Source organism: Chlamydotis macqueenii, chromosome 16 (assembly GCF_036417535.1).
Source record: "Chlamydotis macqueenii isolate bChlMac1 chromosome 16, bChlMac1.mat, whole genome shotgun sequence".
NCBI lineage: Eukaryota > Metazoa > Chordata > Aves > Otidiformes > Otididae > Chlamydotis > Chlamydotis macqueenii.
Window position 1 is genome coordinate 217,013 of NC_141571.1, and position 16,654 is coordinate 233,666.

At 41.2% G+C, this 16,654-nt stretch overlaps 1 protein-coding gene across 4 annotated transcripts in view; it reads right to left on the minus strand.

Moving 5' to 3' along the window:
* The window catches only part of CPNE1 (copine 1), a 45,298-nt gene that overhangs the window by 16,028 nt on the left and 12,616 nt on the right, over positions 1–16,654 (minus strand). For all 4 annotated transcript variants that reach the window (XM_086760531.1, XM_086760533.1, XM_086760532.1 and 1 more), the window contains 2 exons: positions 923–1,051; positions 246–425 (listed from right to left, as the gene is read on the minus strand). In XM_086760531.1, coding sequence (XP_086616657.1) covers positions 246–425; positions 923–1,051 — 309 coding nt within the window. The remainder of the gene's footprint in view (positions 1–245; positions 426–922; positions 1,052–16,654) is intronic.

Genomic DNA, 16,654 nt, shown 5'->3' on the forward strand with positions numbered 1-16,654 from the left:
TACAAATCCCTCCCAAGTTATGTAATTAATTGCAAACCACGTATATTTCTAACCTTCATTTTGTGATGGACACAATGATTTTTCTAACTACGTTCAACAGTAATGCAAACTAACCTGTTCAAGATGTTTTCAAATTTGAATGTGCTGAAGCTTTTGATAAAGCAGTCTTTCCCCCTATTTTTCATAAAAAAACCCCCAATTCTTGCTGCCGCTTTGTAGATCACTTAGTGTGCCTCTACGCATACCTGTCCTAGTGTGCACTCAATCCCTCCAAGGTAGTCATCATCGTTTAAATCAAAGGACTTATTATCGATATCATACACTCCAAATTTCAGTTTCTGCACTTTCTCAAAGTAGTAGTCCACAACCAGTTTCTTGCAGAATTCAGGGTTTTGGCAGTTCTTGATCCGCTCTGTGCGATCTACCTGCACAAATGCAGAAGCAAAGCAGCTGATGATGAGCAAGAACTGCGCTTTCTCCCATGCAGCCTTTAATCTGCGCCCCTGGACCAGATTAACACAGGCACCAGCCAGGCTACGCACCCCAGACCATGCTCTGTGACAAACCAGGCTGACCGATGGCTCGCCAAGAAAGTAAATTGCATCAGATAATAAATGTTACCATACAGGAAAATTCTGAAAATTAGGGGAAAAAACCACTGCTGCAACACTATTCTGGACCGCGTGCTCCTGGCTACAGCAAAGAGGACATGATATATTGTAACAGGCAAACAAAAGTCCTGATGCAACTCTAAGCAAACGTATGAGCAATTAATGCAACCAACAAACATAAATGAGCGTTGGCATCCGGGGCTGCTCAGTGGATGCAAATTCAAATTAAACGTATCATGTGCCTGCTAGGAAAACCAACGGGACAGAAACGAGGCAAACCCGGTGTACTGGCACCCGAAGGCCGCCCTTACCTCAGCCCACTGGCCAGCGCCCACGTCCTGGAGCAAGACGCAGAGGGGATCCGACCTGGAGCCCAGGTCCCTGTCGAGGAGGCTCCGGCAGGACACCGACAGCTCCACCCGTGTCACGCACCCGGCCATCTGCGGGCAGAGCAGAGTGTCAGACCCACCGACCGACCTGCAGACCGACCGAGCCGCCGCGCCGGGGCGGCGGGCGGCGGCTGCTGTCAGCGGCGCGCGCGGCCAGGGGAGGGGACGGGGCCGCGCCAGGTGCGGAGCCGCCGCGGAGCGCGCCCGCAGCACTGCCACCGCGCGACGACGGCCGGAGCGCGGCCCCGTCCTTCCCCGCGGCGCGCTCAGCAGCCGCGAGAGGAGCGCGGCCCAGGCCGCCCCCGCCGCCCTTCCCCCCTCGCCTCTCCCGTTCTCCCCGGGCTCTGCTCTCTCTCTCCCGGCGGCTCCGGCTCCCTCCGCACCGGCCGCAGGGCCCGCACGCCCCTGCCTGCCGCCCCCCGCTCCGCGGGAGCTCGCTGTCCGGCTGTCGCCCCGCCGGCGCAGCTCCTGCAGCCCAAGGCTGCCCGGGCCGGGGCCTCCTGAGCCAGCAGCGTCCGCCCCGAGTCGAGGCAGAGATCTGCTCGGCGCGGCGGGGGCGCTGCCGGGGCCCCCCAGCCGGCAAGACCTCCCTTCCCTCCTTAGGGAACCCCGCTTCTTTGCGGTGCTGCCCTCAGAAAAAAACTGCAACATAAATTTGTAACAAAGGCAGTAACTAAATTTTATTACGTATCAAACTGCAGATGCTTCTGTGCAAGGAAGGGCTATAATTCTCAAAACTGAATTTAGAAGGTAAACCTTCAAGCGTCAAAACATCTGAGAGACTGGGCAGCTGGGGAGCTCTAAAAAGTATTTTAAATGTGAATATTTCATAGAGAAGCTCCTTCAGAGTTTGGAAAATAAGGAAACAATTGTTTGCTCTTTCTCCTGTCTGAGTATCCACATGTTCTTATGCTTGCAAGGTGTAAATATTTATCTCAACAAAGAGGTGAGCTTTTATTAGACAATATTTAATCCCTTAGACCTCCCAGTCTGCAATCCACCCTGGACAGACGTTACTGACATCACTTAACACACTATTGCATGATACTCGGATGCTCCAGCGATGGCAGCATGACAGAACTGGCGCTCACTAAGAATTTGCAAAGCTTTAGGCAAAGAGGATCATCACTCAGCTTCTACTCATGTCATCATCACCATCCTCTGCTTTAACGCCAGCATTTTCAGGGAGGCTAGTTTGAAGTACTCTGGTCAACTGTTGAAACTACTAGAGCCATCCATCTTCCACTGCAGTTGCCTTCAACCCCAAATAAGATTCACGAAAGAAACCACTGCCTTTAATAAATACATCCCTCCTAAAATCGCAAGTGATGGGTATTGGTTTTTCTTTATCTACACGTACCATTCCACCAGACCAGCTTACATCTGAGACAGTCCGACGTCTGCAGGGTCTGCAGTTCTACAGACAACTGCACAAGCTCGTAGGACAAGTTGTTTGCCAACAAGGAAGATCAGGACACCCAGCCTTGCCTCCTGTGCCAACATTTCTCCACTTTTCCTTTACTGCAGAGATTCCTGCACCAACAGGAGACACCTTTCCTCCCCACTGGAGCACAAATGTTCAGGAGCGAAGTTAACCTCAAAGAAACAGATCCCCATAAGCTTCGGTGTCCCCAAACAGCACCTGCCCCTTTCTGGGAGAAAACCATTACTACAGGTCTCATGCCGCACGCAGAACAAGTCTGTCTGTATGTTATTTATTCCATGTTACAAAGACACTGCTAACAAAAAGTTAAAAGTTTGATATGGGAACTGCCAAGGCACACAAACAAGCCCAGAGGTGAGGTGACACAAGTCCACAAACCCTACCACCTCCCATCTGTTATATGAATCTCTTCTCCAGGTCAGTAGTAGTGAAATTATGAAAATACGCACTGTTTCAAGGACTTATCTTTCAATACACTGACACCCAGCATGCTGTCTCATCCTACTGGTTTGGATTTAGTAATTGCATAGGATTTCCCTTGAAACACAGCCCAGACGTTTTGCTGAATCCCTGGGAAGTTGCAAACCACAGGGGATCCTTTCCTGCCACATCCTCCTGCTCCATCTGGAGATCACAGGCACCAGCTGATGCACGTGACAACCAGGACACAACAGAGTACTGGCAGGACAAGTGTTCAGGGTGGCTGAGCAGGAACCGTTCTAATGCGCTGTACTCCCTCCTCGCCAGCTCGGGGAATAACAAGGAAGTGGGTTTAACAACTATAGACACAACCCTTATCAAAAGAAGAGGGATAGCTCCTTAACTGATTCAGATTTTAAAAATCATGTTTAATCTGAAAACACCAGTTTGAACCTCAGCCAGCAATTGTTTATCTATTGCTGCCTACAGACATTCTTGAAGAGCCCACACAAAGTTTTTTTTCACTTCACAGCTTTCCAAATATGGTGTTCCCCAGTTTCAATTCATACCTTGCATAATACCTTGACGGTTGGACTAGATGATCTTATAGGTCCCATCCAACCATGTGATTCTATGATAACAGCAGCAGAAAATTCTGATCATAGCCTAGTCTGGGTATCTCAGCAGCTACAGAATGGAGTAGGAGGTCTGCTAAGACACAACATCTGTTTCAGTCAAGCCTGAAGATCTGCCTAGCTGCTAGGTAAGCGCCATCACCCAGTTATCTCGCTCATGCAGTTAGTGGGAGAAGTGCGAGTCTCCTGAAACCTGCCTGCATCTGAAAAGCTTGAAAAGATCAAAAGCTGAGCATGTTTTCATTCCCAAACGCACACATACAAAAAATACTGAATGAGGAAAAAACCCCAACAGTGGAGTTCCTCAGCAATTAGGAAAACTAGCCCCAACTTCAGTTATCAGCTACTTTGAAACAGGATTTAATGATGATAAGCATTGGCTCAAACAGTCTCTTTTCCTCCCTAAAGCAAGAATTCTGGAATTTACCTTCATTTTTCATAGTAAATGGTATTTTATTGCAGTAACTACATCTCTTTTCCTATTAAAAACTGAATTGTTTATGTGAAATCTATTGGTTAACTTTATCTCCATCTCTCTCCATAAAGGCTCTGTTCAGTTCCTCTGAGAGGAGTGACCATTCTTTGAAAATGCCACAGTCAGCAGTTGCACTTAGAACAACCCCATGCCTAACACAACCTCCCTCCTGTTTCTGTTTAAGCAGAAGCCTGCAATGCTTTCTCTTTTCTCTTAAACTTCTGTCTTCTCTTAAGCTTCATACAACCCTGCAACATCTCCTTGATATTTCACCGCTCTGAAAGTTGGACAGCTGGCACGTACCAGCTTACTCCCAAGAAGCAAGTACTGCACCGTCAGTATGGTTCTGAACACCATAGACCGAGCAGGAATGCTTCATCGCTTACCAGGACTGTGTAACACGACAAGAGAAAAAGGTTCTAGTGGTTACCATGCTCAGACAGCGCACAAAGGCTCTGATCCCAGGCTAAGTAAACAGTTTGGTGCAATTAAACTGAAATAATTTGGTAGTTTATTTTTTTTAATAGCCTTCCTTCTTTTCCTTGGCATGCACTCAAAGAGCACCAACATCATTCACCTTGCAGATTTGAGTCAATATTTCAAAAACAAATTTGTTTCAGTTTTCATAGAGTATAATTATATTTATATCCATTCATACACACAAAATAGATCTAGCTTTTAGACTTGCAACAGTTAATCTTTACTATGACACAATATTATTTACATTTGTTGCAACATTCAAATTTTTCTATTTTCTAACAGTTCCAGAAATTCTGAAAGTCACTGATTTCTTACTTCCCCCCTCGCAAGCACCCTTGATAACTAATATTAATATCTTATTTGAAACTTCTGGCTTACAGAAGGCAATGTTTCCAAAGCAAAACCAGCAGCTACGGCAAACTGCTTTCCATAAAGGCATTAAACCACATTCAGTTTATAAAGGATTTATTATAGATTGGTCCTTGACATATTGCAAGGATGAAAATTTGACAATCTCTCCAACTTACTCACCACTGGCAGATTAAGGTACAGCATGGTCTGAAAGTCACAAAACTATTCGAGCAGCAGAAATGCAGTTTGCCAAGTAAAAATGAACTCCAAACATGATAATAAATTCAATCTATTTAAAAACACAGAAACCAAAGCTACTGGGTGCATCCCAGCATAGCGGGTTCAGAAGGAAAGGCAACACAAGCAAGCCACACGGTACGTGCTGCTGTTTGGAACAGCCTGTAAAATCACAACTGATGTTATGTTATACCCCCCCACAATCAGCAATTTATATCAACAATAGCCACACACATCTGATCCAATGCTCTCACAACTCAGGGATCTCACTGTCGAGAAGCATCGCCTGTGAAGTTTCATCTTGAGCTGAATTCTGCACATTCCTTTCTCAAGGGAAGAATTTCCAACACAGCTTCAGATCCATCAGGCACCTCTATTTTTTGCCTTTAGTTAGAATTGCACAATACCACATTTTGAGGAAAAATACATCACCTGTACAAACTCTAGAGCAAAATATTACCCACAGAAGTCTAAAATCCCGAGCGCATACTCCAGAGAAGTCTTTCACTGCTCAACCAGACATTATCTCCAGTTATTCAAGTAAAACATAGAATGGCACCTCAAGAAGTGCTCAGACAACCAAACTGAGGTCCAGTTTAAGAAGTAAAAATTATTTTTACTGTGCATACCACCTCTTCCCTGTAAAGAGGATCATGAACTCCAACAGTGGTGTAATACACATGGAAAGATAAATCCTGTATTTCCAACAAAGCTGTTCTATGCTGCATTGAAGCACACCAGTAAAGAAGCTGGTCCTAAACAACTGCAGACAAAAAAAAATTGCAACATTCTAGGAAAATCACATAGGATATCCATCTTACACATTCAGAAGAATAAGGAATTACCTGCTTTCTGAAGTTTTAGATAAGCATTTCAGAACTTCCAACCCTTTTCACATGATTCCACAGAAAAATCAACTTCCTTTCATACAGAAAAGAACATTCTCCAATGTAAACAAAATGAACTCCACAAACAAGTGCTATATTAATTTATAATTATTCTTCTAGTGATTCAGCTTAACCAAAGCTTAAAAGCAAATCAAGCATAAGAGAGGAAAGCACTGCTCACTTATGCTTGAAGAGAACTCCACAACTGTGCTGAAAGATTTTTAGTGTCCCAATTCAGAGCTCTGGAGGGTCTTCCATTTCCCTAAATGCCACATATTGGTGTCTGAGGCATAAACAAACTCCTCTGTACTTATCCCGCTGCAGGCCACCATTTTGTTGACCAAGGACTGAGTACTGGACCATATAAGGTGAGAATTATTAAATTACAACATTTGTTTTTATATGCTTCCATACTGCCAGAGGTTCCCCTTTTCCCTGAGGCTGGGGAGGACACGGTGAAGAGGGGGAGCACAGGGCAAAAGGGGGTTGTGACTCAGATCACCCCAGTGTGGCAGCTCACAGAACCCACCAAGTCACACAGAGCACAAGAAAAATCTAATAACTTCATAGCCTCAAACACCACCAGTGGTAGTTTTAGTAACGCCAAGAGTGATGTCTTCTGGAGAGAAAACGTTAGTGTTATCCCAGAACCCAGTCTTGTGGATCAGCTTGGCTTCACTGCTCTATGCAAGATGGAATATAAGCAAGGATTCAGCACAAGAAAACCTGCCATTTGTTCCTAGTTAATCACACTAATAAATTCTCATCAACTACATCACTCTGTACAGGATACCCAACACTTTCTATTACACTTTAATTGAAGAACTTGGTTAACTCAAGCTTGCAGCTTTAATATATGTGCTTAAAGACAGTTGTTTTCCTATGAGCTTATATGGCTTCTGCCTTACATTCTGCTTACAAACACAACAGAAGTGCCAGCAACCTTGCCAGTAGATGTACTAACTGCAATTTTCACCATCTTGTCCTCACGCTACCCAACAACTCAAGAAATACCCCGAAACACATGTTACAGACCACCCCAGTTAATAAATCTTGCACTTCCCAACAATCTAATACAGTCGTCCCCTCCTTGTCCATTACTTAGTTTAAGCCCACATCTTGCAGTTATCACCCTACTTTCTCCAAAGAAGCTTTTCTCTCCTCCTGCTGTGGTCCCTGAACGTGCAGATAAATCAGAAGCAATGCTTTCTCAGATCACTAGTTCGATTTTGAGAGGGAAGCCTGTAAGGTTTTGTGTTTTGGTATTACATAGCTGACACTGATGCCACTTTCTAAATGCATTATCAAGATAAAAATTCTAATGTGATCCTACTTTCCTGAACTCCGTAATGCTCTACAAGAAATCATAAAGTTAGGTTTCTATTACTAGATGCACTAAAAAGCATCTTTATTTTAAGCTGAGATTAAGAGAGTCTCATGATAAAGACCACAGTTCACAAAATTTACCAGTAAACACAGCCTCTTTCTGGCACATCAGCTCTTCCACGGGCCACAGAGCCTCATCCCACAGCCCAGAAGCTCTGCAAAGAATATAAATTGCTACATTTTTTTCTACCATTTCATTATTCCTGGGGGTTTGGAGCAGAGACTGTTAAGACCAGCACTACTACAGGCACATAATAAATCAGTATTCTCTATACTGTGTTCCAAGTTACCTGTCACCATATATTTTGACTGATCAATCAAAACTTTGTGGGAAGAGGGTTAACTGTTACCTGAAACAAAAGGCATCTGCTAGTTGTTGAGAAAGAAACAGAGTAGTGAATGCTATTAAGAACACCTTTCTAACCAAACTGCTCTGGCAGCTTCATTCAGTCCACAGTCCATCAGATAGACTTAATTTCAGGGATGAGAGTTCCCAGGGAGGATGGACACACAATGGAAAGCTGACAAGTGTTTCCTACAGGGTGCAGCAGTGAAGCATCGATGCTGTGCTGACACTGAACCACACTCCAAGCCACGACCAGAGGAAAGCAGCAGCACAGCCACCAGTGCAGAGAAGCCTTTCTGAGCTCTGAATCTGAACGCAAGCCTGATGCGAGGAGGTTATTGACTAATGCACACCTAAGGCCACTACACATCGAAGTTATGACCTAGTTCTACTTACTGAGTTTTGTCAACATGAACCCTGAAGCTTCAGTAACACCATGAGAATTTGATTTTTTTCTATCTGAAGGCAGTCGCTGGGCACAAGTGCTGAGCATGCGCTGTGGCAGTCTGATCCGAGACATTCACGGAAACTGACTGAGGGCAAAACTCACATTTATAGAATCACAGAATCATTTAGGTTGGAAAGGATCTTTAAGACAGAGTCCAAATGTTAACCTAACACTGCCTAGTCCACCGCTAAACCATGTCCCTAAGCACCGTATCTATACGCTAATAAAATATCTATACGATAATAGCTATATACCTATGTAATATCTATGCAATAATAAAAATAACAAGTTTATGATTGTTTTTTAAAAAAGTTGAAATAAAGCACAAAAATCACAAATGGGATTGTAATCTCCAGCAGAAAATGCAAACAAGAACTTCAGTCATTTCATCTTCTTTATTGCAGCTTTCTCCCCCAATGAACAACAGCCAGGTAAGTCCTAACTCTAGGGACGCAATAACTTCTTCTGCAAGTTCACTTTTAACTTATGCATCACCAGTATCCCCCTTAATCACAATCAACAAGCTCAAACAAAGGCCTGTGCAGGCCTTTACAACATATATCTTCCACCATTCTGAGAAATAAGTAAACGAACTGATAGGTCAACATTAACTCTATTTCAAATACTAGTTTGTAATATATTAAATTACAATGGCATTCAAGTTAACACCTGAACTTAAACAAAACTTAAGTTACTTTTCCAAGCTCTTCATGCCAAAGAAAACGCATTTCAAAATTCTTCATACCATTTAGCAGCAGAGTATTAAAAAAAAAAAAATTTCCTTGAAAAATAATTTAAAGCAGGTTGGAGCTTTGGAGTCAATTATTCATTTGGCTCAACCTGGAACAGTAACTGCAATCCTACAGTTTTTCACTGGATTTCTCCCACTAAATAAGATTTCTTCATTCTTTTCATATTATTTTATCAGTTGCTTTACCCCCACCACACAATTCTCAAATATTTATTACAAAATGTAAACAACAACTTAATTGACTTAAACCTCATCCACACTGGCCTTTGTAACAACCCCAAACATATCGCTTTACATTGCAAATCTTTGCCTTTCTCTAGTAAGGCTTCATTCTTTCCCTTAAAACTCCAGCTATTCCCATCTCGGGCACAAAGAGCTAAACATTCTGTCCCATGCCCCAGATAAATCAAGCTGGCTATGGTTCCTCCACTTCACAGTCCGAACTCCTTAAGCTGAGATGGAAGACCTCACCATATTCCTCCTCTTTGGTTCTTCAACTACACTGCAGCTTCACCTGCAAGTACCTCAATGTACCACTTCTTACTTACACGCAGTCGCAATTTTTGAGGCATTACCTCGGTGCTCATTCTGCCGCTCTCTTTCCCAAACACCAGAAATCTAAACCATTCTGTACTTACTCTAAAGCCTGCATGGTTTTACCCATTCCTGCAAACCTAGCCACAGTATTACACAGGTGACCTCAAGGCAGAACCTCATTAGGGTCCATCTGTTTAGACCAGTATATGGACCAGTATATAGACCATGCTGCATATGGACAGCATGAGCTCAAAAGAAGTCTTTAAGAAGAAACAGGCCAGCAATACATTTTACCAATCTTTGCTGCTTTACCAAATTCACATAACTGAAGAATTTTGGTGATCACATAGTACCAATAGCCACTTAGTTATGAGAAGTCTGCCACATTTCTTGTCTATATTGCACTGCTGAATGATCACAAAAAAAAGTTGAGATACCCCAGATGAATTCTTTAGACTATTCTCAGCTGTCCTAGAGTTATTACTGCCCAGTGACAAGTCTTGCCTAAAAAATTAGTAAAGGCATAAAGCAGAAGCGACCTTTCCAGATCTCACGCATTACAGAATCACACTCTCTCTCACATTACATAATTCAGGCTTTCTTCCTTATGGACTTTAATCTTGAATCTAGCTCCTCATGAAATATGACCTGGCAAAAAAATCATCCCATAATATTGCTTCTGCAGTATTCATAAGAAATTTATTTTTTCAAGTTATTCACTGCAAGTTCAGCCTTTCTTATGTGGACATTGTCTTTTGGTTCTTTTTTTTCTCCTTTTTCTCCTTTTTTTTTTTATTTTTAAGAAAGAGATTCACACCTCCATAATACTTTCATGTCACTTAATTTTTACCATCTGTAGTATGAACATCTTCACTTCTCCATCCTAACCTACTGCAGAATAATGATACTTCAAGACAGAAAAAAACTACCAAAAACCACCACAAACCTGAAATCAAGGAAGTAGAACAAAGGGAAGGATTTGGCAAGGGAATTTAAAAGTTGTTTTCTCTCTCCCCCATTCAGACTAACAACAGAAGTATTTAAAGGCCACAAAACACCACTCTAACCTCATGTCCCTTTTCTGTTCTCCTTCAGACTCAACTTTTCCTGCCAGGATATCTTCCCAAAAGCACAAACCTATTATGATGACAGATTCAAGCTATTCTGCTTGTCTCAGTGCCAAGTAGGCCTAAACGACCATACAATCTCCCCTCATTGAGGGAGAAGAGATTCCACAACTGCAGACAGGTATTTCCTCAAGCGCTTCTTCTATGTCTGCTATCCATAGCATATATACTGCAACACTTTTCAATCTACACCCTAAAAAAGTCTGTTGTCATTAAGCTGGGATTTGCTACAAAGGTGTTCCACACCCTCTAGAAAACATGTCTCTGCAAGAACCTGAAAACCCCTATAACCCAATACTGGTAAGCCTTAGGTTCTCCCACAGGCGAGCATTTTTATTTTCTTAAAGTCAAATGAATACTTTCAATAATTTTTAAATAAATATGACCAAACTAAGAAAGAGAGAAGTTCTCGAAGCAAAAAACCTCTCTGACAAAAAAAAACCAAACAACCTAGAGTAAATTTAACAGCTGTAAAGGCAGGAATTAAATTACATTTATGTAGAGAGACTTGGACTTATCACCATTAGGTGAACCTAGAAACTCAGATTACAAGTAGCACATTCTCTGGGCAGCGGAGTGCTATTTGCATAGTAAGGGAATGGTTGAACAACTGAGGCAGGCAGCAGGCCAGGACAAAACATCACACAGGCTCGACACATTAGCATTTCATTCACTGCAGATTCTTCACCAACAGGACTTTCACATGTACCTAACACACCAGGAGAGGGATTTGAAGATCACAAAAAGATTAAAAAGAGTATCTGTTTTTCACATTATACACGTAAGCAACCTTGGAGTGTGGGCTGCTGAAAAACATTCAGAACAACAAGTTCTTACTACCTTTTCAAGACTAAACAAGACAGAGAGGAAGGTTAAATACTACAACACCACACCACAGCTGGCACAGAACTCAACTACAGGGATTCCTTTCACCTTTCACATAACAGAATTAAATGATGATACTACAATCATATTCAAACCACTGGACTGAAAATAGCTGATATTTCATAGAGATCTAAGATCTGCAGATTCATATTTGGATTTATACTACTTTTGTTTGTTTAAACCAAAGCATTTTTAGTTTCAGAAAACATACTCTTGTTTCTGCTTGAAGTTATTTTTACAAGCACAACTAATGACAAATTTCAACACAAGAAGTAGCACAAGCCATCCAGCAGAACGAAAACACTCATTGCACACTCTCCTTTCTGCTCCTGGAGTCATTAGGGTAGCCAAATACTACCTTCTCATTCAAAGAAATAGCATGACACATTGCTTGCGCTGCAAGGAAGAAATGCCATTTGAATTACCATCTTGACAAAAGTACAGTGTCAGTTACTCAAAGGGAGGGATGCGTGTCCAGACCACAAAAAAGGCCTTCACAACTCCAGGACATTTGTGCAGTACGTCACGCTGTTATGTTTTCAGAGATGCATCCAATTTACTCAAAGTGCTTTTATATACACACAGAGGTTATCACTGACTTCAACAACAACTACAGTTGTCTTCAAAAACCTTAAAACAGACTTGACCATCAAATGTAATTCTGATTTACAATCTAAGAATACATAAGACTGTAGAGGCCTCAAGTTTAACTGTTTAACAGCAGACCATTTAGACTGATTACATCTCTCATGCATTCTATCATTAACAAGTCAATTTAAATTTCACATTAAGACTTTAACTATCTACTCACTGTTTTAGTCTACTCTTTGTCACACAAGCTCAGTGCTGAAGTTTCTGAATCACAAACATTCTTCAGTAGATTAGGGCATCCCTTGGTTGCTTTTACTAAATCTAGACTGAAAGCTTGGCCTCAACCTTTCAATTTCAACCCTAATGCCACTTCACCAATGTTAAAGCTGATGTGCCTTTAATGCGCGGGTGAAAACATTCTGCCACTGGCTTACTGGTTACTCAGAGACAAATTAGCTATACACCACTACCCTGCATGCACACTTACCTCACCTTCTAAAAGCTTTCAAGTCCTTAGATGAAAAGAACTCTAAGCGCTATAAAAATCACTCCCTTTAATTGCATGAGACTGGATCTGTAACACAGCAGACTGGCTCTGCAGCAACGCTGGAATGTAGCGGGTGGAATCCTATGCAAGTGAATCAGAAATAACTCTGCCTCCCCTCCTGAAAGAAGGGGGTTTCCCCTACATTCAGCCAACGAACTGCCACCAATTTTAATTAGCCTCTTTGCTTTTGTAGGTGTTCCTCAAGTGTTCATTAGTGGCCACTAGTGTTCCTCAAGAAGACGGGATTTATCAATACTGCCCTTTTATTAGAAACATTTGCTAAAAATTAAACAGTATCAGCAACCACTACTTTTACTTTCAAGTTGAGCTTTCTGTTTAAACAAGCATGGACTTTTCACATTCCATATCCATCCTCCCATCAAAACAAGCAGCAATTATTTCATTATACTGCTGACAACAAAAGTTTTGAAAAAAGCTTACATTATGGAGCACATTCTGGCAAATGTCACCACAGCAAGCAGGTCACTAAGCAAATAGGTGCTACAGAGTCTTGTATAAAATCTTGTGACAGCAGTCCTATGAATTTTATCATAAAAGGCACTCAATCAAAATTACCAAAAAGGAATTCTTGAAGTAGTTTAGGTTTTCACTATATTGTTATTTTCCTTCCAAAATCCGCCTTAATTTCTAAGTGACTAGAAAGCATTTCTAAGCTTCCTACTGTCACACAGATCACACAGAGCAACGCTACAGCCACATAGTCATATTAATGGGAAATGATTGAAATTAAACTAAATGATCAAAAGTATGAAATAGCTAGCCAGAAGTTCCACCTACCTTCAGATGGTCATAAATCAGAGCAATACCATACTACTGATTCTTTGGTTAACAATACTGTAACTACAACATGAAGATTTCAAAAAGTCACCAGCCTTCCAGAAGCAGTGACAAGTCCAAAGAGCCAGAATACACCAACCAAGAGAGTTCTAGGCAGGATCAATTCTCGTTTCCGCTGTGCAGGCCTTCCAAATCCTAAATTTTCAGTTTTAAACTTTACAGGGGAATTGTACTCCCTCAATTGTACTATGAAGTCAATCCCCACTCTACTCCTTGAAATTATCCTGACTGTGACCAACTGAATGAGGAGCGACAGCCTAGTTCACTGGCAACTCATAACAAAAGACCTCTCAAAAATTGGGGGAAAACAGTGAAGCTGGTGTAAGAGTAGTAAATACAGAGTAACAAAACTGATTTTGTGGAAATATACTCACTGTTTCTGAAAGCTTTAATATATTTGGGAAGCAACTGGTAACACCATTTAAGTCTAAGGCTGTAGAGACAAGAGCATACAAGAGAAAAACAGCCACAAAGGAGTAAGCTTTGACTCTGCAGAAGCAGTAAAGTTACTCAGATCAGAATTCATCCGGTTGCTTCTCTCCTAAACTGCCATGCTGTGAATACATATATATAAAAACAGAAGAACGGTAACAAAGTGAGTGCCAGTGAGTGGAAAGAGTCAGAACTAAACCACCTGACACCCACGTTCAGTCTGCAGCTATGGGAAAGGAATATTTCCAGGGCTGCTTTGCTTACATGCAGTATTTATACCCAATGAGTGAAAAGCACCCAAGTCGGCAAGGTAAGCACTCCCTGCACAAACACCACCCAAACATTCCACATAGCAACACAGCTCCGAGAAAGTCATATGCACAGAAAATATGCTACAGTATACCTACCTGATCATAAGATAAGGAAAGAATAGCGGAGTTTAGTACACAGCCATAAACATTAAGTGGAATGCATACCATCTACCAACAGATTTTCATTCTGTGGGAAAGTCAAATCTTTCAACTACAATTACATTCTCACTGCCAAAAACAGATAGGAGGCGAACCCCTTGAGGTTACTCTTCTCGTAGAAAAATTTAACAGTTTCATTTCCTCATCAGAGTCATTTGCTCTGTACACAAACTCTAGCTCAGTTTTCCCAAAACCATGAAAGAACATACAGCTATAGAACAAAAAGGAGCACAAGTAAACCTGCAAAAGACAGGCAAATATATTTGGCAACACTGCTTCCAGGCCCAAGACACTGTTTCTGAAAAACCTCTTACAGCCACAGAATTTAGCATATCTTCTTATTTTTTTTCTTTTTAAAGACCTCCACAGTATCTAAAGAAGTAGACTGACAAAAAATTAATTTGTGTCTGTCTCTATACTCAAGCTAAATGTTTCTGCCTCCTTCCAACCATCTTGTCAAAGACAGAAACTAGTCTTTTGCTAGGACTAGGGTCTGTATTAAACAGGAATTGCAATCCTTTGATTCAGGGTCTAATCCATGTATCTGGATAATCATACTAAAACAACTGCTCTCAAAGAGCGGTCTGTTGTCCAACCAGAGGCTTTAAGTGGTCCATAATATGTAGTTGTTTCAATTTTGCAGATCAGAAGGCTAACATGGTTCAGAGGCGTGCACTGCTGAACCACACGCTGAGGACTGACAGCATTCACTGCGGGAAGCAGCAGCTTTGGAACAACCACAGCAGAAGAATGAGAAGGAACAAAATACAGAAACTGAAATCGTTACTTACAGTTAATGGACAACTGGTGTGCCTAGGTAACTGGAAAAGTAATTTTTTTTTTTTAGAGTCTGCGGTCTTTAATGTACCAAAATAATCTCAGCAAAACAAGCTGCTAATTTCACACAGTATGGGCAAGAACTTCTTTAAGGACAACCTGAACAATTTAGCAGAACTGACCAGCATGTATGTTTTTTAGAAGTAGACCTTCAACGTCAACAGGCGCACAACTATAGTCTTCATTTTTGCACTGATCTTCCTCTCCACTCAGAACAAATTCAGAGCATAGATATTCAAGGAAAATACTAAATACTATTAAAATAACTCTACTTAGAATAAAAAGGAAGTATCCTTCAGTTTTCTTTAAACCTACAAAGCCTCAAACTTCTCATAAATCTACATTTAGAACGTGGCAACAATTCATCAACTGGCTTTAATGCTGTCTGTGATATTACAGAATTTATTTGTGTTAAAAACAAAATCTGATTGCAACACTTTTTAACTGCCTGAAAACTTGGTTTAAAGTCAGACTTTCATCTACCCATTGCAGTTCTTCCACGTAGGTCACAAGTTTATCATCAAATTTTTTTTTCATATTTTCTCTTGTGAATGGGATGACAAAAATCTGTATGTTTAACAGAAATCACGTTGTGAATGTAACAGGTTTTTTTTTTTAACAAGTAGTACTTAGACACTAACACTCAAGGAACTGCTAAAAACACCAACTTAGACAGTTATATAAACACAAGTACCTTTTTTCCTTAACTTGAAGAAACTGGGACATCAATGTCAAACTGTATTGTTCCAGCGAGGCTAAGCAGGATGTCAGTTCCTGTCACTCAAAGCACCAAGGCCAAAACAACTGTGAATTTGAGCAGTGTCCATTTGCTGATCCTTTCTGTCACTACCTCTTGTTAGCAGTCAGCCTTGAAGTGTATATGCAAGGGCAGTCACATAACTTCCATATTGGAGATGGGACCTCAGAGGTCCTACTCCTCATTTGCAAGGCTGTTCACGAATACAAGCGTGCAAAGTAAGCAATTTTATCAAATTTAGCCACGTAGTCTGTTAATATAAGGGTATCCCTCATAATTCAGGACAACACGCAGTTTAATGTTGCTTCCAACATGAAAGCGAGTTGTTACAGAAAACTTATTATATTCACAAGTGACGATAATGAACTCTTCTCTATATATGCGTTAAAGGATCAACTGTAACTATTTGGCACAGCAGCTGTGTTGTCTATAGTACATGCAGAAATTCTACATATGCTATGACTTCTTATTTTTTTCCAAGAATCTACTCTCAGGGAAGAGGGAATATTTACTAACTGATTTGCTAGTAATTTATGCTAAAAGATACGGAGCATCAACTGCTCAGCAAGATGAAGAGTCCCTTCCCCACCCCAAATCCTCCACTTAAGCGTTCCATATCAATGTTCCAAATACCAATGGCTTTTTGTATTGGTTTGCACTTTTTTTTATAGACAAGCATTTCAACATCTTTAGACCATACAGAAAATCAAGAATCATAAAACGAAAGATTTCCAAAACAAACCTGCACTTTTA